A 22,905-nucleotide genomic window follows, 5' to 3' on the forward strand; every position below is an offset into this window, starting at 1 on the left:
CTTTCAAAGCTCAGAGATGTGAACGTTTTAAACTGTGTGGATCCAAGTGGAGGGATCACATTGAATCACTGAATGAGTAAAAAGAATATGAACTTTTAATATTCATTCAGATGTTTTCTGACTTTAAATTTTCTTTTCTCATTTCTGAGGTTTTTCTAATTTACAATTAAAACATTTTCAGCTATTTTCCAACTTCTGTGTGGATGTCAGCTTTTAGCACTTCAGCACTTTTGTTTTCAGATTAAACTCTGTTTTTTTTCTCATTCAAATTTTTTAACTTAAAATTCAGCAATTAATTCATTTCAGTGCATACATTCAGATTCAAGCATTCACACTGCAGTTTCTTTAGAAAATGCACTTCCCAGTTATAAATGATTGGCATGTGTGCGTGCATGCGCACACGCGTGTGCGTGCATGCGCGTGAGTTAGAGTCTCAGGGCTGTTTCTGCTTCATCTCCTTCCAGCTCTTCCACACCAGGACATCTCGACTTTTTCCCCAGGCGACGAACCAGCGGGGCAGCCTGAAGCCGTTGTATTGACCCACGCCGTCGTCATGGCCCATCGCCAGCAGCATGGTGACGTTACCTAGCAACCAGGAAGAACTCGAGTCAGCCAGAGAACAGAGGCAGGTGACCAACAGCCCGGCATGGTGAGCGCATACCTGTTTGATAGGAAGTCAGCTCCTTCCCGCTCACACTGTTGGCAATGTTGGCCACGGCGACAGCGGCGTGGAAGCCAGCGTTGTACGCCGTCTTGGGCTCGTTGACATTGGTGCAGTCACCCACGGCGAAGATGTTGGAGAAACCGTCGACCTGCAAGTGGTCGTTGACCTTCAAGGCCCCGTTTTCAGCCATACTGTCATCTGTGAGCAGAAACCAGTCGCTGATCAATGCAGCCATCGTTAAAAATAAATGTCTACGTGATTTTTCAGGCTAGCAGAGGCGGGACTCGGCATTATCACTTCCTGTGACACTGTAAGTAAGAAGAGTGACGTCGGGCGACCCTGTGGTCAAACCGCAGCGTGGAGTGAAAGAAGGAAATGACCTCCGTGCGTGTGGGTTTGCTGTTCTTACTGAAGGTGGCGCTGTAGGCTGCAGAGTTGATCTTGAGCCCGGTGCAGCAGATGATCAGATCCGTGACCAGCGTTTCGCCGTGGTCCGTGATCACCTCCGTGTTCTTCGTCATCGTGTTCAGCGGCAGCTCCGACAAGTTGCTCACTTTCTGTCCTGAAAACACGGCGGTGGAAAGTGAGCCAAACCCCGAGCTGACGTGAGCCGTCACCTGCAGGCGTGAACTCACCCAACACAAGCTCCACCCCCTTCTCCAAGAGAACCTGATTGGCCTCGCGCCTGATGCTAGGCAGCAGCTCCGGGTCAGCCAGCCCGAGTTTGGAGTGGATCAGAACCACCTGGAGGGGTCGACGCGGAGGAGAGAGCGGGGTCAGCGTTCAAAGGGCAGCAGCAGAGGTCAGAGGTCAATTTAATTCAGTTTTATTTATACAGTGCAAAGTCTCGAGCGCAGTCAGCTCAAGGAGCTCCACCAATCTGAAGACCACGGCTGAGTAAGCACTTGGCCACACAAATCTAACAGGAAGCAGACTCCAGCAGAAGCAGGCTGAGGGCGAGACTGACGGGGGCGAGGGCGGGACAAAGACATGCTGTGGAAGACAGGTCAAAGGTCATCACCTTCTTATCAGGATACTCTGTCTTTATCTCTGCAGCCATCTCCACACCGGTCGATCCTCCGCCGACCACCAACACCGAGTCAGCAGCCTGAACCTGCACACAAAGACACAGACACCCACCCACGTATGCACACGCACACAGACACGTGCACGCACACGTGCACGTGTCTGTGTGCGTGCGTGTGTGCGTGCACGCACACGTGCACGCACACACGCACGCACACAGACACGTGCACACACACACACACACAGACACACAGCGTGAGGAATTTACATATTTTTAATTTGACTTCTTGAAGTTTTCTGGGTTTTTGTTGTCGTGTGAAACATTGAAAAACCAGACAGAGAAACACAATCTGACACGTCAGCTGCAAAACAGCTTTGCAGTAAAACCTCCTGCTCGGGTCTACCAGAGGCCCGGCAGCTTGAGGGTCCTGCAGTATCTCAGCTGTTCCCAGGACTGCGCTCGTCTTCACAGAGATGTCCGACGTTGTTCCCGGGATCTGCTGGAGTCGTTCTCGCAGTTTGGGAGTCACTGCACCCAGTGCTCCACTGGGACCACCGTCACCTTCACCCTGCACATCTCCTGCAGCTCTTCTCTGAGCCCTTGGTACTCCTGCAGCTTCTCGTGTTCCTTCTTCCTGAGGTTGCTGTTGTTCAGTATCACTACATCTGTCACTACGGCCGTCTCCTGGTCGTCTACCACCACTACGCCCGGTTGGTCCCACAGGACTCAGTTAACCCGTGTTGTATTTCCTGTAAAAGGCCTTTTTGTACTCTCTTTCAGTTTTAGCTAACCTTACCTTTATTTAAGCCTCTGTTCACCACTCACCTTTCCAGCTGTTCATCGGACCTGAACTGCAATAAATAACTGGAAACACGGGCTGTTCTAACACTTGTGTATGTATATCTGCGTTAAACATTACAATAATAAAACAAACGGTTTTGAAAAAATATTAAGTAATAAAATAAAACTAATTTCACTCACTAATACTGGACAGTTCTATTTCAGTACAGAGATAAACTTTAGTATAAAACTTGTACATTAATGTACTTTTTAGAGTAGAGTTTATACTTTACTCTAAATCTACGTTTACATGAACTTTTCCATGGCAGTATTTTTTCTGCTGGTGAAGTTCAAACTAAAATGTATTAAATTATTAAATATGAAGATTTGAAATTCAACCAAAAAAGGTTAAATAACAATAACTTCTAAACAAACAGCAGTAAAACCTGGATCGAACCTCTCTGATGAAGTCCTCGTACTTCTGGACCGCCTCCTTATGCGACGCCACCGTGTTGAACTTCCCGGGGAACGGCCCGTCGGTGCCAGTGCACAGGATGAGGTGGGAGTACTGGATCTCCTGCGGCACAAACGACACAGATTCAGCTGCAGCTTCACCTCCTCCTCATGCTGCAGAAGAAGCTCCACAGGGAGCTGCTGTGGTCCTCACCCTCCCTCCCTCCAGGATCACCAGCTGCCTGTCTGTGTCGACGAGCTCCACCCGACCCTGAACGAAGCTCTCGCCAAACGTCTCGGCGTACGGGATGAAGGTCTTCTGAGCAAAGCCTGCACACAGCACAGCACTAATTTTTTTTAAATTAAAATGTGTAAAAATAACATAAATCTAGAATAAAATCAGCAAACACAACAAGATAGAAGAATAACAGTCGACGAGGTCATCTTAAAGTGAAGATAATATAAGTACCAGAAACTACTTTTAGAACTGACAGGAGAACAGGTGAGTACAGGTGTGGACAGGTTGTACAGGTGTGCTCATGGTACCTGGCTGTACGGCGGCTCGCAGAGCGCCCAGGTTGTGATGGAAAGCGTCTCTCATGTCGATCAGAGTGAAGCTGAATCCTCGATACTTCAGGTCTTGAGCTGCAGCGATTCCACCAAATCCTCCGCCCACCACCACCACGTGGACACCCTCGGTTGACACCTGACCCCCCATCTCTGCAGCCACACACACACACACACACGAAGTCACTACTACAGGTTGACCACACCTGACGTCGTCACCCCAGAGGTCTGAAGCTTCTTAAACCTGCATTCTCTCTGACGCCCAGCAGAGGGCGCCCACTCTGAAGTCTGCTTTGCTCAGCTGACCTTTGACCTCAGTAAACTCTGTCCTGATGAGTTTCTGCTCTGTCGCTACTTTCAGGTCTGACTGAATCAAACAGGAAGTCTATTTTGGTCCTGTCAGAGGGCGGGGCTAAACAGTGACTGACTAGTTGCTCGTTGCTCATGAAATCCAAACGACTGCTTCATGTTCGTGGACATGCACTGCTCCTTTTCAGCAACACTCAGCACACCTTTGAATGAATTTCAGCCAAAAGAACAAACAGTAACTCTGCTGTGTCCACAGGGGCGTGTCCATAGGGGAGTGTCCACAGTGGGGCACCATGAGGTCAACCCCCCCCCCCCCGGCACCACGCTGCAGAATAAACGCTGTGACGTCTCACAAACTGAAACCGTCGACTATCAAAAGCTCCAACAACACTCAGCTCCAAGCTTCAAACACACCGCTGCCATCTTTTATATACAGGCTGTGATTTCTGCTGATTACATAACGCCCACTACTTTAATCTCAGCCTGTGTTTCTACAGGTGTACACAGACCACACCCCCTCCATCTTCTGAGAGCTCACCTGAGCATCACTCACAGGGAGATGAAGCTGGTCCTGCTCACCTGCAGTGTCCTCAGGTGAGCCTGAGCTGCTCAGATGGTCTTATCGACGCATCAGCTGTGAGCTCAGAGGCATGCGGGCGGTGAGGCAGGTACAGGTACGCCAAACATGTGGCGCAGATAGAATCGGGTGACGTTTACTTCCTCGGTTTTCCGGTTCTAAATCGGACTCATCGAGTAGGCTACAAACTGATGAGTACGTGTAGGTTCTGCTGCTCCTCTTCATCACTCTGCAGGAAACTCCTGCTCGAGCATCCAGATTAACAGGCGTTGGTCTTTTTGTTGTTCAACAGCATCAAGACTGACGGAGTGTGTTTGAGATAACCTCACAAGTGTCACAGGTGACATATTTGGTGTTTTTTTGCTGGTTTGTCGGTAGCAGCTCCTGAAACGCAAGACTGCCACACATCTGTCCGACCAACGCCAGTTAATCTGGAACACCGGCCTCACGTGAGCTACCTGCCGCTGCCAGCCCGTCTCTCTGACACCTGCCCGCGCGAACGGTGTTCCAGATCTACTGGCGTTTAGATCAACTGGCGTTGGTCGAACAGATGTGTGGCAGTCTTGCGTTTCAGGAGCTGCTACCGACAAACCAGCAAAAAAACGGCAAATGTGTCACCTGTGACACTTGTGAGGTTGTCTCAAACACACTCCGTCAGTCTTGATGCTGTTGAACAACAAAATGTTTAAAAATGTGGCGAGTTTACCTGGTGATATCCTCGTGCGCCACGCGATCGCGAAAACAGCAAACAAGTAACACCACGCCGATGTTGTTCACGGGACAGCAAGAGTAAACGATCGGGAGACTCTTGTCGTCGTCATCGTTCCCCTCGCACGGTTTATTTCTCCGAATTCAGCGTTTTTGCTTCACAACTACAGCGAGCAGTTTACTTTGTGCACTAACATGGACTCGAGTCAACCAGCGCCACCTCTGGCCAAGTGCCACAGCCTACAGCCAGATCAACCTGTGACACACATCTGCACCACGTTTGAATTCGTGTCATGCACATTTGTACCTTTCAATTGTGTCTGTTTGTGCGTCATGCAAATAAACCTTTGGAAAGAATGAAATGATATCATATATTCCTTATTGGCCTACATTTGTACAAAATGCCAAATTATATACACAAAGTCATAGAAATCACCACTCCAATTGGTCATCATGATTTTAATATTCTCTTTTTCCATAACAATGAAATACGCCTTGGACAAATATGACACATCAATATTTCATTAGTGTTGTAACATCACATCCTGTAAGCATCGTCTGTCTGTGTCTTTTCCCTGAAATTGAATATTTCCAGCCAATATAGGCAATTCATCAACATGGCTGGAGTTATATACAGTCTGTATAAGTGTGGTTAATCTAATGAACATTTGTAAGGAGACGGCAGTTACTGTGAATTCACAGCAGTTACACAGTGATTAGTAATAAACAGCCAGTGAGAGTGAGTGGATATGACTGTTCCCACCACTAACACATGACCATAGGCCACTACTAGATTAACTTGTGACACATCTGCACCTGCTGCTATGATCACATTGAGTAGAGGCTGAGTGGCTGCACTAACCCCTGGTACATCCAAATCTGCCCACAAACATGTTGAAAGATGCAATGCCAGCAATGTGGATTGTCAACACTAAAAACAATCAGTAAGCAAAGACAACAGGGATCATTTGTTTCTGTTTATTTAGCACCCACAACATTTGTCCACAACACTGTGTAGTACCACTTTCCACAGAAGGTGCATTCAGTCTGCAAGATTGAATGAGGTTGTCAGAGTCATTGTCTGACTGTTTATTACTAATCACCTGCTGTACATTCACAGTAACTGCCATCTCCTTACACATGTTTATTAGATTGACCACACTTATGCAGACTGTATATCACAACCAACTCTAACATGTTTGTTTGCAGAGGGAAGACACAGGCAGACTACGCTAACGACATGTGATGTTACAACACTGGTGAAATATTAGTGTGTTCACGACATTTTTCGTATGGGCAAAAGTATTGATATCAGGATGGTGATTCTTATGTGTATGTCATTTGGCATTTTGTACAAATGTAGGCTGATAATAAATACATGATATCATTTCATTCTTTCCAAAGGTTTATTTGCATGACGCACAAACAGACACAATTGAAAGGTACAAATGTGCATGACACGAATTCAAACGTGGTGCAGATGTGTGTCACAGGTTGATCTGGCTGTAGGCTGTGGCACTTGGCCAGAGGTGGCGCTGGTTGACTCGAGTCCATGTTAGTGCACAAAGTAAACTGTTCGCTGTAGTTGTGAAGCAAAAACGCTGAAACCGGAGAAATAAACCGTGCGAGGGGAACGATAACGACGACAAGAGTCTCCCGATCGTTTACTCTTGCTGTCCTGTGAACAACATCGGCGTGGTGTTACTTGTTTGCTGTTTTCGCGATCGCGTCGCGCATGAGGATATCACCAGGTAAACTCGCCACATTTTAAACATTTTGTTGTTCAACAGCATCAAGACTGACGGAGTGTGTTTGAGACAACCTCACAAGTGTCACAGGTGACACATTTGGCGTTTTTTTGCTGGTTTGTCGGTAGCAGCTCCTGAAACGCAAGACTGCCGCACATCTGTCCGACCAACGCCAGTTGATCTAAACGCCAGTAGATCTGGAACACCGGGAGGAACTCACCTGCTGTAGGTACGCGCCTCGGTCACGTCGTCGTCTTCTTCTCCGCGGCTGTCTGACCGCAGCGTCTTTCTTACCGAGCTCCTCCTCCTCTGATGACACCAGTTCTCCCCCAATCACAGCCCGGCTCCCCATGAAGGAGGCGGAGGTAGGCGTGCTGCTTTCAGGTGCTGTAGGAAATATTATTTTTAAGGCGAGGCGTGACCTTTAACCTATGATAAAGCAGTTTTCCTGTGATGGGAGCGGTCTGTAAAACTTTATTAGTGAGGAGTAAAAGAATATAATTTTTTAAAAACCGATCAGATGATGGTAAATGGTAAATGGTCTGTATTTGTATAGCGCTTCACTAGTCCCTAAGGACCCAAAGCGCTTTACATATCCACACATTCACACACTGGTGATGGCAGCTACATTGTAGCCACAGCCACCCTGGGGCGCGCTGACAGATGATCATTATTTTCTTTTAAGGCCCTTTGATTTATTCATGGCTCTGAGCCAGAGATGTCCTCACAAGCCACATGAAAGCTACAGCTCCGCTGATGTCCAGCAGAGGCAGCAGTGAGTCCGTCCCGACGCACATGTTAAAATAAGCATGCTTACAGCGCGACACCTGCACCTGCAGCAGCTCCATCCAAATATTCCCAGTACTGATACCAACACTGGTGTCAGGTCGATACACACTGACAGGAGCGTTGGTTCTTCTTGGTTCAGAGCGTAGAACACGTGTTTTTGTAACAATCATTACAACATGTTCAGAATTTGCATATTAATGATGATTCATGTCATAAATGACGACAAACTGCTCTGCCGTACATACGCTGCCTTTATAGGTTAAAATTTCGGTACTGGTCTCAGCAGTATCGGCCCTGTATCTACTCGGGTAGCACTCATGAAGGCAAAGGTGTGACTCTAACCCAGTGCAGCACTGTTACATACAGAAGCACTCATGAGGCCATACCAGGCACAGCTCGGACACCGGGGGATAAGCCTATCCCAGCTACACACAGAGACATTCACGCCGAAGCCCTCGAACTGCCCACACACACATGAACCCGCATGTCCGCTCCACACAGAGGCCTGGCAGGTGATGGAAGCAGGACTTTCTTGCTGCGAGGCAGCCGTGCTAACCAATGTTCCTGTGAAGACCCCACAGCTGGACGGGCCGATGCTGATTCTTCGTTTTCATCGTGTTTTTTGTTTGTTTTTGTTGAAAAGGTGTAAACAATGAAAGGGGGTGGATTGGCCAATTGGTCATGATGGACTCTGGGCTGGACCAATTACAGCCGAGGAGGTCGAACTTTAAAGTTCCATATTGAGGAACGTGATTTGTCTCAGACTTCAGCTAGAATGGAACAAAGACACAAAGCCGGAGTTATTCTGCGTCGTTACGCTGCAGCTGCCTCTCATTCTCCCCTCCCTCTCCTGTTTCTACTCCAATCATGAAACTGATCAATGATCAGCTGATCGGCTTTTCTCTCTTGTTTGTTTCTGGCCCACTTTGCGCCAGAAACAGGAAACCATCGAATAAACAACAGCAGCACGTTTAAGCTTGATAAGCTGTTGTTAGCATTTATTTTTTTCCGCCTGTCCCGTTTGGTTCTTTTGCCATCAGAATTATTGTTTGAAGGCAAAGAAAGATGCCCAACGGATTTACTACACCCAGTGGACCATCCCAGCCTTGCTGTATTGGTCCATTTGATTGACCTTTGTTTTTATTGTTTATTTATTTTATTTTATTTTCAGTTGTTACATAAGAGATTGATCAGCTGTTGTTAGAATGTATTTAATATTAATTTCTAGTATCAGCTGATGTTTGCTGGAGCCACAGCTGTAAAGCTGCTGGTCATGATGTCGGTTTGGATATGTGGTGAGAGGGAAACATGAAAATGAAACCAGGAGATGTCCTTACTGAATCATCAGAGCTGTGATGGAGAAACAGGTTTACCTTTTAGGTGACATGGATGAGTTGAAGTTATGAACTGTTTCTGAGAGACAAATAACACCAGGATCCTTTTCTAAGCAGCTGACAGCTGGTAACTGTGCAGGGGCGGGTCTAGCAAAGTGTTGCCAGGGGGGCAGGTGGGGCATTAACAGGGAGAGGGGGGCACAAAGAAATACTTTCTTATTCTCATTTAAAATGTCTGTTATTAAATAATTATCTGAATCTTACAACCAAAGTTTTTATCTGGTGTAAAATGTATAGAAATCCATTATTGTATGTAGTAAATGTGAGTCTCAGTTCTGATGACTGTCTGGAGTCTCTTCTTATCGGCTGTTGTGCAACCAGCGTACCACACAGGGATGGCGTGCACCAGCACACTCTCCATAGCGGCACGGCACGGAGGTCAGTCTGCAGCCTGTTCCATCTCAGGACCCTCAGGAAATGGAGGCGCTGCTGGGCTTTCTTCACCAGGGCTCATGTGTTTGTGGACCAAGATCGGTCCTCAGATATGTGGGTGCCGAGGAACTTAGAGGAGGACACCCTCTCCACACAGTCACCTTTCATGGAGAGGGGAGGGGGATCGGTTCTTCTTCTTCTCACCGTCATAAACCTCATTTAAGTGCTGGAACGTTTACTGTGCAGACCTGATCTAAAACCAGTGCCACACATGGCTTATGTGACATCATCATCAGTGAATGTGGTCAAACAGGACCTGCGGCGGCTCTGCAGCGCGCACTTGGATCCAGATTTCTCAGTGTTTTTAATCCTTCTTCAGAAATCTCTGCGTGAACACAGGGTCTGCTGTTGGTCTGTAACCGCAGCGTCATGGATCCGTCACAGTCTGAATAAACTCTTTCACTGGTCAAAACGCCACAAAGTGCATTGTGGGTAAACCTTCCAGCCCTGATCAGTGCAGCTCTGTTTGTTCCTGAGGTGAGGGTTACAAAATCTGGTTTTATGAAACATCCACCAAAGTTTCTTCTTTTCTACAATGTTCAGAAACACTTTATAACACAGCTCGTAATTCAAATGATTTCATTTACCTGCTGAACTCTGCTCAAATACACCAGAGAGAGGCTAACGCTCCAGCCTGCACAATCATACTGTCACAGTTATACAGCATACATGTAGGAGAGGGCGTGGTGGTGAAGGCAGAGCTGCTGACCTGCTGTGACTCAGCACGACTTCATGTCGCTGTTCTCTAAGTGTGTGAAAGAGTCGCTCTCTGCCTCGTGCTGAAACTCGGCTGACGGGGAAAGGTCAGAGGAGGTGCTCACTGCAAACTCAGATCACTGTCACCCCGAAGGAGGAGCCTGCTGCACATCACAGGTCACCAAACAGGTCAAAGACTCTAACATGAGAGACCTCGGGGTCAGAGGTCATTACCAGTCTAAAGAAACACAAGAAATGATTAGCTGCTCCCAGTCACACGCTGCCACGCAGCCACAGACTGTAGATAAAAGATGGAGAGTAGGAAATCAGGTGGGTGGAGCCTGTTCAACCATGTCCTCAGAGCAAAAACATATCTCAGCATGCGATGAGGTCTTCATGGACTCCTCGCCTCGCCTGTGCACGTCTACCTGTGTAAGTCTGACCCACCTGTGCAGGAGCAGACATCGTCTTCTTCTGTGGTTTTGTTCTTCCAGCTCAGCTGAAGTCAAACTAAAACACGGTGCGAGAAACATTTTTGACTTTGGAACAAAATCTGAGTGAAATCAGAGTCACACATCCCCACAGACCTCACAGACCCTGCCCACAGACCCTGCCCACAGACCCCACAGACCCTGCCCACAGACCTCACAGACCGTGCCCACAGACCCTGCCCACAGACCCTGCCCACAGACCCCACAGACCCTGCCCACAGACCTCACAGACCATGCCCACAGACCCCACAGACCTCACAGACAGTGCCCAAAGACCCCACTGACCCTGCCCACAGACCCCACTGACCTCACAGACCCTGCCCACAGACCCTCACAGGGGTGGGCTGCTTTTAACCATGTAAAGCACTTTGTGCTACATCTTTTCATACAAAGATGTAGCACATATAAATAAAGATTGATTGATCTCTGCCCTCAGAGTCTCCTTCATATCTTCACCATCATTCCATCCAACCTCTTCCCCAGTCAGGGTCACGGGGAGGTGGAGCCTAACTCAGCTGTCATAGGGTGAGGGGCGGCACACCAGCGACAAGCTTAGAATCACCAGTTAACCTGATGAGTGTGTTCAGCCAGCAGCTGGATTCAAACCCTTCTTATGGTGAGGCGACAGTGCTAACCACTGCGCCACCTCCAGTTTATATCAGTTATTTCACAGGTGTGTATCGAATGTGCACCTGTTTACCTTGATTCATTCATTTATAGTTTTTATGAACGTCTTTGAAAACTGTCTGCTCCCCAACGAAACACTAGAGGGGACCGAGCATTTGCAATCGTCGCACCCAGTCTCTGGAATAATCTTCCTATCGATGTCCGCATGTCAGATTCCATTTAATCGTTTAAATCACAGGTAAAAACTAGAGATGGACCGATCTGATATTACGTATCGGTGTCGGTCTGATACTGACGTAAATTACAGGATCGGATATCAGAGAGAAATAAAAAATGTAATCGATCCATTAAATATCACAAAACCACCTCACAAAACTTGCAACACGGCGCAACTCGGCTCATAACTGTAGCACATCGGAGCAGTGTGCTCACGTGATAGAGCGGCTGTGCGTATTTGTAGCCTCGCTACCAAACTCCGAGGAAGTTTTCCCTGAGAGAAGTAAAGCAAGTGTGTAAGTTCATCTCTGAATGTCTGTAAAGCATTCCTGCGTTAAGCTTAACAACCTATGGAGCGACCGCCTCTCGCTCTCTCTCTCTCCTGCTGCTACTTCAATCTTGAAACTGATCAATGATCAGCTGATCGTCTCTCTTGTTTGCTTTTGGCCCACTTTGCAGCAGAAACAGGAAACCAGCGGCTGAACAACAGCAGCACGTTTAAGCTTGATAAGCTGTTGTTAGAATTTATTTAATATTACTTTCTACTCGAGGATCTTTTTCTATGTAGCTGACGCTGGTAACTGTGCAGGGGCGGATCTAGCAAAGTTTAGCCAGGGGGGCCGATAGGGCATTAACAGGGAAAAGGGGGCACAAAGACATACTTTTCTTTCTTATTCTCATTTAAAATGTCGAGCTTTTAATAAATAATTATCTGACACCCAAAGTTTTATTCTGATGAAAAATATATAGAAGTCCATTACTGTATATAGTAACTGTTAAGTCTAATATACCCTAGTAAGCTATAGTACTTTTTCCTTTGGGAACCATCTGTGCAGTCTGCAGTTCTGTAGAAGAAAGATGTTGAATCTATTTAATTATTCTTGAAAAATAATTGATTTCTGTGTTTTTTTTCCCCCACTGCATCAAATTATAGTTGATTGTGTTGATTAAGCATCATGAGGTGGGGGGTGGTTCCTTATTTTTATTTATTTATTTATTTATTTATTGCTGGGAGTTTGCACCCCTATTAGTCAGGTTGCTTAATCTTTAAAATACCAGAAGGATGGTGCAGGTTTAAGTTTATTAGATTGATCAGTTTTGCTGAACTATGAAATATTTGGGTGCAGTGTATTTTTTGCATACAGGTATAACAGAATAGCTTTAGTGTTTTGTTTTTTAACTTGAGTATGAACTTATACAAAAACAGCAAGATATTAAAAAAACAGTTTTATTGATTAACAACACACTATATCGGATTCACATCGGTATCGGCAGATTTCCAAATTTACGGTATCGATATCGGACATAAAAACGTGGTATCGTGCCATCTCCAGTAAAAACTCACCTGTTCTAGCTTTTGAAGCAAATTAGTTTGGACCTCCACCTGGTCTGCAGTTGTGCTATGTAACTGTAACTGTCACAGTAACTGTAACTATAATTTTTTAAAATGTTTTTGTTGCCTTTGTTGTGATCTGCTTTGCTACCTTGTGTGAAGCACTTTGATGCATACTGTCCTTTTTAAATGTGCTATAGAAATAAAATATCGATTGCTCTCTCACAGCACGTCACACAGATGTGGACAAAGATCACCTGATGTCTCAGCTACAGTAACTGTGATGGGAACAATTACAGACTCATTACTGAACTGAAGTCATCGTTAAATTATTCTTTTTAAATCTTTGAACAGGATTTTCTATTCTTTGTTCTTTTACTTCAGGAAAGGATCCAAATATGCTGTGTTAGCGCCCCCCAGCGGTTCAACTCCACACTGCACCGTTTTTAATCAAACCGGAAGCGGGTTTGTTATTCAAAATAAAAGCTGGAAAATAGTTAAAGTTTATTTAAACAGGTTATTTAATACAAACTCAGTTCAAAGTGTTTTCAGGACTCACAGATTTCTGCTCTAAAATAGTTTAAAAAAACAAAACAAGAAGCTGCTGAGGAAGAGCGCTGCTCTCGTTTACTGAGGACTTCCTTTAGGCTGTTTCATGTGCTCTTCTCTCCTCACTGAATCTCCCTGCAGACTGTCACTGACACACAAAACCAGCACACAAACAGGGATTACACTCACCAAACACTTCATTAGGTACACCTGCTCGACTACGCGTTAAAGCAGTTCTCAGTAAGTAATAATGTGGTGCGGGTGGAGAATTAAACGTCACCGTCAATGAAACTGTCTTGCTTTGTGTTGTTGTTACAGCTTCCTGACATATTTACTGTCTGATGGAGAGAAGAGGCTCTCATCTCTTTCCTCAGGAGGATTCATTTAATGACCTAAAACAAAAACTCTGAACATTTCATGTTTACCAGCACGTTGATCTCGAAATATGGATTTAAATGTAAATAACTCGCTCCTTTTATTTCTGCTGCTCATTGATCAGATTAAGACAATTTTAATTTGACTATGTTTTGTTTCTTCTTCTTTTCAAAAAAATCAAAGAATATGACGTTATTTTGTGTTTATAAACTGCAGATAAATGATAACACTTTTGAGCGAAAGTTGGATTACATCGTGGAACAGCTGACTGCAGTCGTGAGTTCGCAGAATCGGCTCTCTGAGCAAAAGAATGACAACACCAGCAAGTTTGATACCATCGTGGGGAAGCTCGCAGTTCTCCAACGGGAGATTGAGAGACCAGTGTTGGAGTGTTAAAGAACAGCTTTGAAATTCTCCTGAGTTGCTGCAAAAGACAAATCTACATCATAATCCGGCTACCCTCTTGGGCGATCATGGCTCAAGAGTTGGGAGTTCGCCTTGTAATCGGAAGGTTACAAGGTGAAGGTTGCCGGTTCAAGCCCCAGCTCGGACAGTCTCGGTCGTTGTGTCCTTGGGCAAGACGCTTCACCTACCGCCTACTGGTGTTGGCCAGAAGGGCTGATATGGCAGCCTCGCTTCTGTCAGTGCGCCCCAAGGCAGCTGTGGCTACAACTGTAGCTGCCTCCACCAGTGTGTGAATGTGAGAGTGAATGGGTGGATGACTGGGTGTGTAAAGTGCTTTGGGGTCCCTAGTGGGACTAGTAAAAGCGCTATACAAATACAGGCCATTTACCATTTACCCCTTCGGCGCCAGCTGTGGGCTCAAGGCTGGAGCTGAACAACAACACCCTGATAACGACTGTGTTGAGTCTGTTCTTCCCATTCCCTACACAGCAAAATCTCCAGTGTTAAATTAACACTTTTGACAGTGTTATATGTTTAAAAGTAACCTAGTCAGTTTTGAAGATTAACAAAGACTAACACTGAGCAGTGCTGGTTTTCTAACACTGGAATATTTCTAACATTTTGAGTTATTTTCCAGTGTTAGAAAACCAGCACTGCTCAGTGTGGACCCATATAGACACTCTCTAGTGTTAATTTAACACTGGAGATTTTGCTGTGTACAAGGCCACCTGGGTTGGCTGGAAGACTGTTTACTTAGCCTGGCAGGGTGAAGGACACTGTCTCAGCTGAACTATGGACACGCACACACATACATATACTGTGCGCGTGTGTGTGTGTGGGTGTGTGTGGGTGTGTGTGTGTGTGTGTGCGCGTGTGTGTGTGTGGGTGTGTGTGTGTGTGGGTGTGCGTGTGTGTGTGTGTGTGTGTGTGTGTGTCAGTCCAGTCACTGAGTGTTCAGGACTCTGGTGCTCCAGCAGCTTCTTTAAAAGAGTCGTTCAGGTCAGAGGGCGTTGTTGTAACGTTTAGTTTCAGAGCTGCTCCTGAGGCTGATCAGGTGTGACATCAATCAGGTGGGGTACACTGATGTGTGCATTTACCTGTTATTTCCTCTTATTTATTATGTTTGAGTATTTGTAATTCACAGTTTTAAACTTATCTTATTATTTCTTGTTTGTTTGTGTTTTATTTTGAAAGGTTCCGCTGCCGGTAAAATGCCGCACCGTCGCTGTGTTTTATTGTGAAGGCGGAGCGGAAATACCCCTGTGTGTGGTTTTCGGGGTGCTCGGTGTGTCGGTGTTGCGGCTCCGGTAACTTGTGCTCAGCGGCTTAACGGCGGAGCTCCGGGAGGCCGTTCATGGAGGAAACGTGAAGTTTGACCGGAGGAGGAGAACTTTTCCCGCGGTAAGACTGACCTACCGACCCGTCCGGACTCACGGTTACCGTTAACTTCATCTGGTTAATGTTAACGTGAGCTGGTTACCGGGGAGACTCTCCGTTAGAAGCGGGAGTTTAAAGGGGTGAAAAAAAAAGTTTTTCGGTGTTTTATTGATTTATTTGTACTTTTTTTTGGCTCTTTGGCTTTTGTTCCCGCGGCTCGCGACTCTGTTCCCATGGTGAAGCTTCTTCAGCTCGCGAGAGTCTCCGGACAGAGCCGAGGGGGTTTCCGGAAACGTTCGTGTTTACATTGACCGTAGCTGACGTTAAACTCCTGCTCGGGTATCTCACACCTGTGTCGCTTTCAAAACAACTTCATTGTCCACTGTTGTAGCACAAAACACAACAGCAGCTGCACTGATCAGGGTGTTGATAACTAATCGAATACAAGAATATCAAATACGAGCTGAATTTAACTTTGGAGGATCACCACAGAGCTTATGATCAATGATAACACACTGGCAGGAGGAAAAGAGGAGGTGCTCAGAGGAGGTGGAGAAGGAGGACGTGTAGAGGGCTGGTGTGACAGAGGAGATCCTCAGCCGTTTTAATGACATCATCTGACCAATGACATGGCTGCTGTGAGGTTACTGTACTAATGGGGCCTCCAAGAAGAACGGGCTCCAGGTTGGGTCTGCAGTGAAATTCTAGGATGTTGACTGGATGTTAGTGAGAACTGATCAGCAGGTGTCTGTGGATGCAGACTGATAACAGCGCCAAGCCAGGTGATCACACACAGGCCACAAAGTTAAAGGTCCACTTCAGCATGTCCACAAAGGGAGGGGTCCATTTTTATATACAGTGTGTGTAATTTATTTACCTTTTCTGTGACAAAATGACTGAAGTAATCGCCAAAACATAAAAAAAAAAATCAGAACACGGTCCGTGGACGATCGATCGATGAGTGCTTTAGCTCTCGTCTGTTTTTAATGGAGACAGACGTCTCACGTATCAATAAGTCTGGTGTTTCCAGGCTGAAGCAGTGTGCTGAGGATGATGATGGTGAAACAGCCAGCGCACAGATAAGAGGAGCACTGATGATGTAACAGAGGCATGGGGGAGGGGCCGAGGCGTGTTTCAGGGTCATACATGTGGAATGAACAGCACGCAGTCCCGGGCTTCCAGGCACGGAGGGTTCTTAAAATCACATCTGTACTTGGGATGAGAGTCACCTCAACGGTCTCCACAGAAAGCATCCTGGGATCATCCTGCCATGTTGTCTTCCTGTGAAAACAGTGCACTCTGGGTAAAAACAGCAGTAATACTTTAAAGCAGCGGTCCCCAACCCCCGGGCCTCGGACCAGTACCGGTCCGTGAGTCGTTTGGTACCGGGCCGCGAGAGTTGAGGCTCAGGCGTGAAATGTTTCGTTTTCAGGGTTTTTATCGGTTTCCAGCGTTATTTTGTTATCGTTTTTATCGTTTACTCGGTTTTCCTGGGTCTTTTCACGTGTGTTATGAATAAAGCTTCTTTTTTTCGGTACCGGTACTAGTTTTATTTTGTTGTATTTATCCGCGACACCTTAAAGGCCGGTCCGTGAAAATATTGTCGGGCATAAACCGGTCCGTGGCGCAAAAAAGGTTGGAGACCGCTGCTTTAAAGGGTCGTTCAACAAGCTCTTAAATGGAAGCAGAGAGTCTGAAGTTTAACCACTCCTGTCACTGACCTCGCTGTGTTTCAGCTGAAAGACCAAAACTACACATGAATAACTCGCTGTACTCTGCCTGACCTGTGTTTTCCCTCCAGGTGTGGGCGCCACAGTGTGATGCGTTGGCATGGAGGAGGCGGAGCACAGCCGCTACGTCTCTCAGCTGAAGGCCGAGTTCGACAGCTGCGACACGACGGCGACCGGCTTCCTGGACCGAGAGGAGCTCACGGCGCTGTGCCGCAAACTGCAGCTGGACGCTCACCTGCCACTGCTGCTCGCCACACTGCTGGGAGAGAGGCGCTACGGCCGGGTAACTCTCTCTCTCTCTCACACACACACACACACACACACACGCAGTATTTGTGTGGCGCTTTCAATGAAATCAAGTGTTTGTGTTTCAGGTGAACTTCGAGGAGTTTAAGGAGGGCTTTGTGGCCGTGCTGTCCCGCTCTCTGGACTTCGGGACATCAGAGGATGACAGCAGCTACCTGGAGCCAGGTGACACATAGAAAGGGGGCAGGCCTACAGAGGTCAGGGGTCAGAGGTTCATGATTGGGGAACACAAATGGATGTCAGCTGATCTCTTGTTTGGTTTCATGTTATTTATAGCGCGATGTAAACCTTAAGTCATGTGACCTTCAGGGTGTTGTGTTGGATTAATCATGGCTCTGAGGCAGCAATGCAGGTGTGAGGGCTTTTACATGTTCAGACAGCCGACGGCCGTGTTGGTGTTGCTGCGGTCGCTGACACCACAGCACACTGAGCAGCTCGTTATGACCCAACATGGTTTCAGTGTTTGTGGCGCAGCAGGACGCCGCACGAATCCTCGGCCCTCTGAACAGTTTGGATGTAGAACTGGGACAGAGAGCGCAGATAAACGGCGTCTGCAGGCTGCAGACGTGCAGGAGCTGGGTGGTCTGGTTAAAGTCCGAGGAGGATTCTTCTTTGGCACATTCTGGCTGCGAGTGTCGCAGCGGCGTCTTGCTGACCCACTCAGGCTGCTCCTCTTCCTCTCTGCAGCTGTTCCAGAGGAGGTGAAGCCAAAGTTGGTGAAAGGAGCGAAGCGTTACGGCCGCCGCAGTAAACCCGACGCCGCGCTTACCCGTGACTCAGAAGACTCTCCGCCATCCAGAGCGGAGGCCTCAGACTCGTCACCGACCGGCATCCGAAAGGCCAAACTGAGACGGGCGACGTCACTGGAAAGCGTGGAGGTGAGACAGCTAGTTTTATTTTGAAACACTGACTTCCTGTTCTTCTTTCCTTTGACTGAGTTTGAGACGCTAACCCGGCTGTGGTCTGTTTCTTCGCTGGCCGGAGTGATTAGCTTGATAAAGAATTTAAAATCATAATCAACACAAAGAAGTCACATGTTGGCACATGTCACGTCGGTCTCTGTCATCGCGTCCGTGGTTGGAAGCTCGGGCCTCGATTCATGGATTACATGAAGCCACATTATCAGACGCCCAGGTGTGGTCATGTGACTCGGTTCACTCGTCAGGATGTTTATGGCGGCTGGAGGTCTGCCTGCAATTAAAGTAATTAGAACTCTGAGCTCTGGAGTCATTTTCGAGTGGTTTGGTTGGAGTTTCAGTTAAAAACTGTGGGAACGCCCTGAATGTGGGCTTCCTGTACGTGTGAGCGTACTGCAGTGATGCTGTCTGACTGAACACCTGAAACTGCGTGTGCGTGCCGCGCTGCAGGGTCCCGCCGTCGTCCGTCGCCTGGATCTCGTGTGTCTGCGCCGGCCGAGGCGCTCGGGAGCTGCAGCTCTAATTAGAGTTTCTGGTTTTAGGTTTTCAGCTGCACGCAGAGGGCGGAGTCCCTGCAGAGGAGGAGGTTTACTCAGCTCTTTGTCACTTTGTTCTCGTGCCGTGACGATGCTGTGACCTCTGACCTCTGAATGTTTCTGCATCGGTGAGGCTGCAGCTGCGGTCTGGTTCTCACTGTGTGAAGTCAGCTGGTCTCAGGTTTCCTGCAATTCTGCAGCCGAGGCTGTGAATACCTGAGGGGGGAGGAGGAGGTTTGGCGGTTTCGGGGCGGTGGAGGTCTTTCAGGAAGTGGGATTGTGAGGAATGCGGCTGCTGGCAGACGCTCCGCTGGTTTGGCTGCTGCTTCTCACTTTTAGTTTTTGCTGACTGAGAATGTGAAACAGCTTCAGTGCAGCGGCTCTGCTGCGGGAACACGACTCCACCTCTTCTTCTTCATCACTTCTTTACACCAGAGCCACCCTTTCCTTTCTTCCTGGGTTTGTCTGAGGCATTGGACAGTTTTTCAGAAGGAAATGGTCTGACTGCAGTCTTCACCTCGAGTAACTGACTCTCTGCGGCTCACTTTGGTGCTGGAGAGGTGCCGAGTATGGATTTGGACTTTGTCCCTCCAGGCTGGGGCAGCGTCGTGGTGCCTTCAGTTTTGTCCTCATGCTGTACCTGAGTTTGCAGACACACTGGCCTCTTTCATGAGTCCGTGTGTTTCCTCCTGCACTGATCAGTGGAAGGCCTGGAGACTGGTCGGCGACCTCTCACCAAACACGTTTTCACAGTGTGACCACAGCTGTGGTGAATCAATCAGTCTGCATAAGAGGGTAAAATGCTGAGAGTCAGACTGACACAGTAACAGGAACATCAGAGAGTTTTCATTTGGATCTGAAACAGAGCACGTGTCCCACGGGACATCATGGCCTAAGCCCACAGAGCAGCGCCCACAGAGCAGCGCCCACGATCCTGTTTGCATGTCTATTTTTAAATCTCAGTAGAACTGCAACCAAATAAGCGAGAGCAGGGGTCTCAAACTCCAGTCCTCGAGGGCCGACTGCAGAGCTCAGCAATGACAACATCAGCAGCTGGATAAAGGTTTCCAACTGGTCCTTCAACTCACGTGTTCTCCATAGTAGCAGAAATGCATAAAAATGAGGCTTTTATGAAAACACTGAATAAAAATGACTTCTTGAAAGACAATAAATGTACAGTTCAGTATACGAAGTGTGTTTGACTGGCAGAGATGAGCCATGGCTGAACGGGACTCACAGGCCTGAGTGTGCACTTCAGTCAGAATTATAATTTATTATTTAATTTATAATTGATATAATCTCTCTGTGTCTGTCAGTGAAACTGTTTTTGCAGAGAGTCCATCACTGGACTGTGATGGATGTGAAGCTGATGGCAGTACTTCAGCTGTGCAGCGATCAGCTGATTCTGAATGTTTTTGAAGATTTCTTCATCGAATATTTAAACATTTTAATCTGCGAGCAAAACACGTCCTAAAGGTCCTGATCTAAAGGTCCCGTCCCGTGAATGTCCCGATGGACGAGGGTTTACACGCTAAGCTCTTCAGCGTGACAGTCAGGAGTGTGCACGTGAGCACGCACACACAAATATATAACATGCTCAGTGCGGCAGAAGTAACGACTGCTCAGGAATTTTTTCCAATAGCTGTTGGCTTCACTGTGTGTGTGTGTCTGTGTGTGTTGCAATCACTGACCTTCATGTTTTCACTGCAGAGCCTGAAGTCTGACGAGGAGGCAGGAAGTCAGAAGGAGACATCCTTTCAGTGTAAAGGTACCGCCACGTCCTGTCGCTGGAGTTTAATTATTATTAAACTCCAATATTATTAATTATTGGAGTTTTCTTGCTGCTGTTGGTTCCATACACACTCGCGCACGCACACACATCTTGTTGCTGAACGTTTCCCTTCTCTTTGTTTCTGGGTGTTTTTATTCTGACGTTCAGCAATCGTACTGCACACCGTCACTTGGTGACAACTTCCTGTTTGTACATTTGTCTTCCTGAGTGATAAATCTGTCTTCATAGTTTATTTATAGTTATTTATTTTCTTTTTACCAAAACTGTGTTCATCAAAGTTACATACCGACGTGACAGGAACACATCTCAGCAGCACGGTGTCCACACACCGCGACGGAGCGCGCTCAGATGTAGAGATGAAGGTTTAGAAGCTTGTTCTCAGCAGGCCAATGCAGGAAGAACCTCCGTGTTCAAGCTCAGGTTCACGTGTCTGTCTGCAGGTCACCACCAGGGGGAGGAGCCAGGAGGACACGCGCTGATGCTGGTGTGCGAACACCTGGGTCTGCAACACCTGCACACTGAGGTGAGGTGTGTACCGTCGCCCTTTGTGATGACATCAGTATCTGTATTGATCTCTCTGCTCATAAACAGGAAGTGGACGTGCTGCTCAGGAAGTTGGATCCCGACCTAGACGGCAGGGTCAGCATTAGGGAATTCAAGAAGGTGCTCTGTGGCTCCACCCCCATCACCTGTTCCACCCCAGTACGACAAGCTGACCTGAGAGCGCCACACAAGGTGAGGCGCACACGTTCAGAGAAGAGTCTGCAGCCGAAGTCAGAGCTGCTGAAATACTCCACGAAAGAAAATGAGGTCACTGCTTCACCTGTGTCAATAACTCCGCCCCTCAGACCTGAGTGACCCTGACCTTGAACGTCTCACTGCTGAGATAAAGACTGTGAGCTTCATTAAATTACTTAACATTTTATTTCAGTGTCGAATAAAAAAGGAAGAAGCTGAATATTAGAAATAATGTCAGTCAGATCGATGAGCTGTGTTTAGAGTGAGAATGTCCCAGCAGCTCCTGAACGCAGCACCGCCCTCCTCGCCTCCTTTCAGCCAGTCAGGAAGCTCTGCGCAGCTGGAGCTCATCAGTCCAATCAGCTGTGGTGGCTGCAGGTGAGCAGGTAGTAGTGCACACAGACAGGTAAAGGCCATCGTGATCACAGGCTGCGAGGATGGAGAGGATGAGCGCTGCCGCCGCCATGTGCTGCTACAGTCAGGTGACTCAGACTGAACCCAGAAACTCTGAGCAGTTAGATGTGCTCTTATTTTGAAATGTAGGCAGAACGAGTGAGACTCGCTTTCCCAAAGATCTCATACAAATGAATGCCTGACCCTGACCATAACCTAACACGTAACACTGAAACTAAAACCACATTTTGAGTCTCAAAAATGCCTTCAAACTCGTGGGGATTTTGATCCCCATGAGGGCTGTTTGTCCTCAAAAGTATAGTAAACTACCAATTTTTGGCCCCCATGAAGATGTTAATACCCGTCCACACACACACACACAGATGTGCGTGCGTGCGTGTGTGTGAGGACGTTGGCGTGTTTCAGGCTCGCCTTGAAGCTAATCCAGATTAATGGTTAGGGCTGCGGCAGGCGCTCCTCTGGAGTCTGGTCCTGCGTTGGGCTTAAGCTGCTCTGTCTGCGTGCCGACCTTTGAACCTGGACTCTGTGTTCTGCTCCTCCATGCAGCCTCGGGAGGTGTCAGAGGAGCACTCGGCCCGCTCCGCCTCGCCCTCCCTGCTGATGGCCACCGTGGGTCAGAGGGTGCTCAGCCGGCTGGACGACGGCTCAGGATGTACGAGCCCCGAGCGCGTCGCGGCCCTGTGGACGGAGGAGGGCATCGGGAACAGCCGGGACATCCTGCAGGTCAGAGCTGGGCACAGGGCAAAGAGCCCGTTCTACCCTCTGATGTGTTTTTGTGTTAATGTTTCTGTGAGCGTGTCGGAGCAGCCTCTGCTCTGTGGCTCGTGGATCAGTTTAGTCTTTACTGACTCAGTTTCACAGAAAATCAAACGGGTTGCTTCCCCCTCCTCATCTTCGCTCATTGTTTCCTGTTTCTGGCTCTTCTTCTGTGGTGGATGTGACTTAGTGTTGATGT

At 47.5% G+C, this 22,905-nt stretch overlaps 2 protein-coding genes across 8 annotated transcripts in view; one reads left to right on the forward strand and one right to left on the reverse strand.

Annotated features, from left to right (window-relative positions):
* Nucleotides 1-77: 77 nt before the first annotated feature.
* Nucleotides 78-7,184, reverse strand: aifm2 (AIF family member 2, ferroptosis suppressor). 2 transcript variants are annotated; one of them, XM_085295986.1, is made up of 9 exons: nt 7,054-7,184; nt 3,471-3,644; nt 3,139-3,254; nt 2,929-3,048; nt 1,686-1,778; nt 1,300-1,408; nt 1,074-1,226; nt 662-862; nt 78-585 (listed from the first exon to the last, which is right to left on the reverse strand). In XM_085295986.1, the coding sequence occupies exons 2-9, from the start codon at nt 3,640-3,642 to the stop codon at nt 434-436; spliced, it is 1,116 nt and encodes a 371-aa protein (XP_085152112.1). In that variant the 5' UTR covers nt 3,643-3,644; nt 7,054-7,184; the 3' UTR covers nt 78-433. The 2 variants fall into 2 exon arrangements, with proteins under 2 accessions (XP_085152112.1, XP_085152111.1); XM_085295985.1 differs by lacking the exon at nt 7,054-7,184 and adding an exon at nt 4,339-4,361 and having other exon boundaries at nt 3,139-3,271.
* Nucleotides 7,185-15,341: 8,157 nt separating this feature from the next.
* Nucleotides 15,342-22,905, forward strand: part of ninl (ninein-like) — a 30,025-nt gene continuing 22,461 nt past the window's right edge. The window contains exons 1-8 of one of the 6 annotated variants that reach the window (XM_085295974.1): nt 15,342-15,541; nt 17,319-17,530; nt 17,622-17,718; nt 18,241-18,431; nt 20,717-20,774; nt 21,239-21,321; nt 21,390-21,533; nt 22,497-22,673. In XM_085295974.1, coding sequence (XP_085152100.1) covers nt 17,348-17,530; nt 17,622-17,718; nt 18,241-18,431; nt 20,717-20,774; nt 21,239-21,321; nt 21,390-21,533; nt 22,497-22,673 — 933 coding nt within the window. In that variant the 5' untranslated portion in view covers nt 15,342-15,541; nt 17,319-17,347. The other 5 variants (XM_085295975.1, XM_085295980.1, XM_085295976.1 and 2 more) reach the window with 5 other exon arrangements.

The sequence above is a fragment of the Mchenga conophoros genome, linkage group LG13 (assembly GCF_057382185.1).
Source record: "Mchenga conophoros isolate Kocher_MC1m ecotype Shallow Benthic linkage group LG13, M_conophoros_male_GT1.1, whole genome shotgun sequence".
In the NCBI taxonomy this organism is placed as follows: Eukaryota; Metazoa; Chordata; class Actinopteri; order Cichliformes; family Cichlidae; genus Mchenga; species Mchenga conophoros.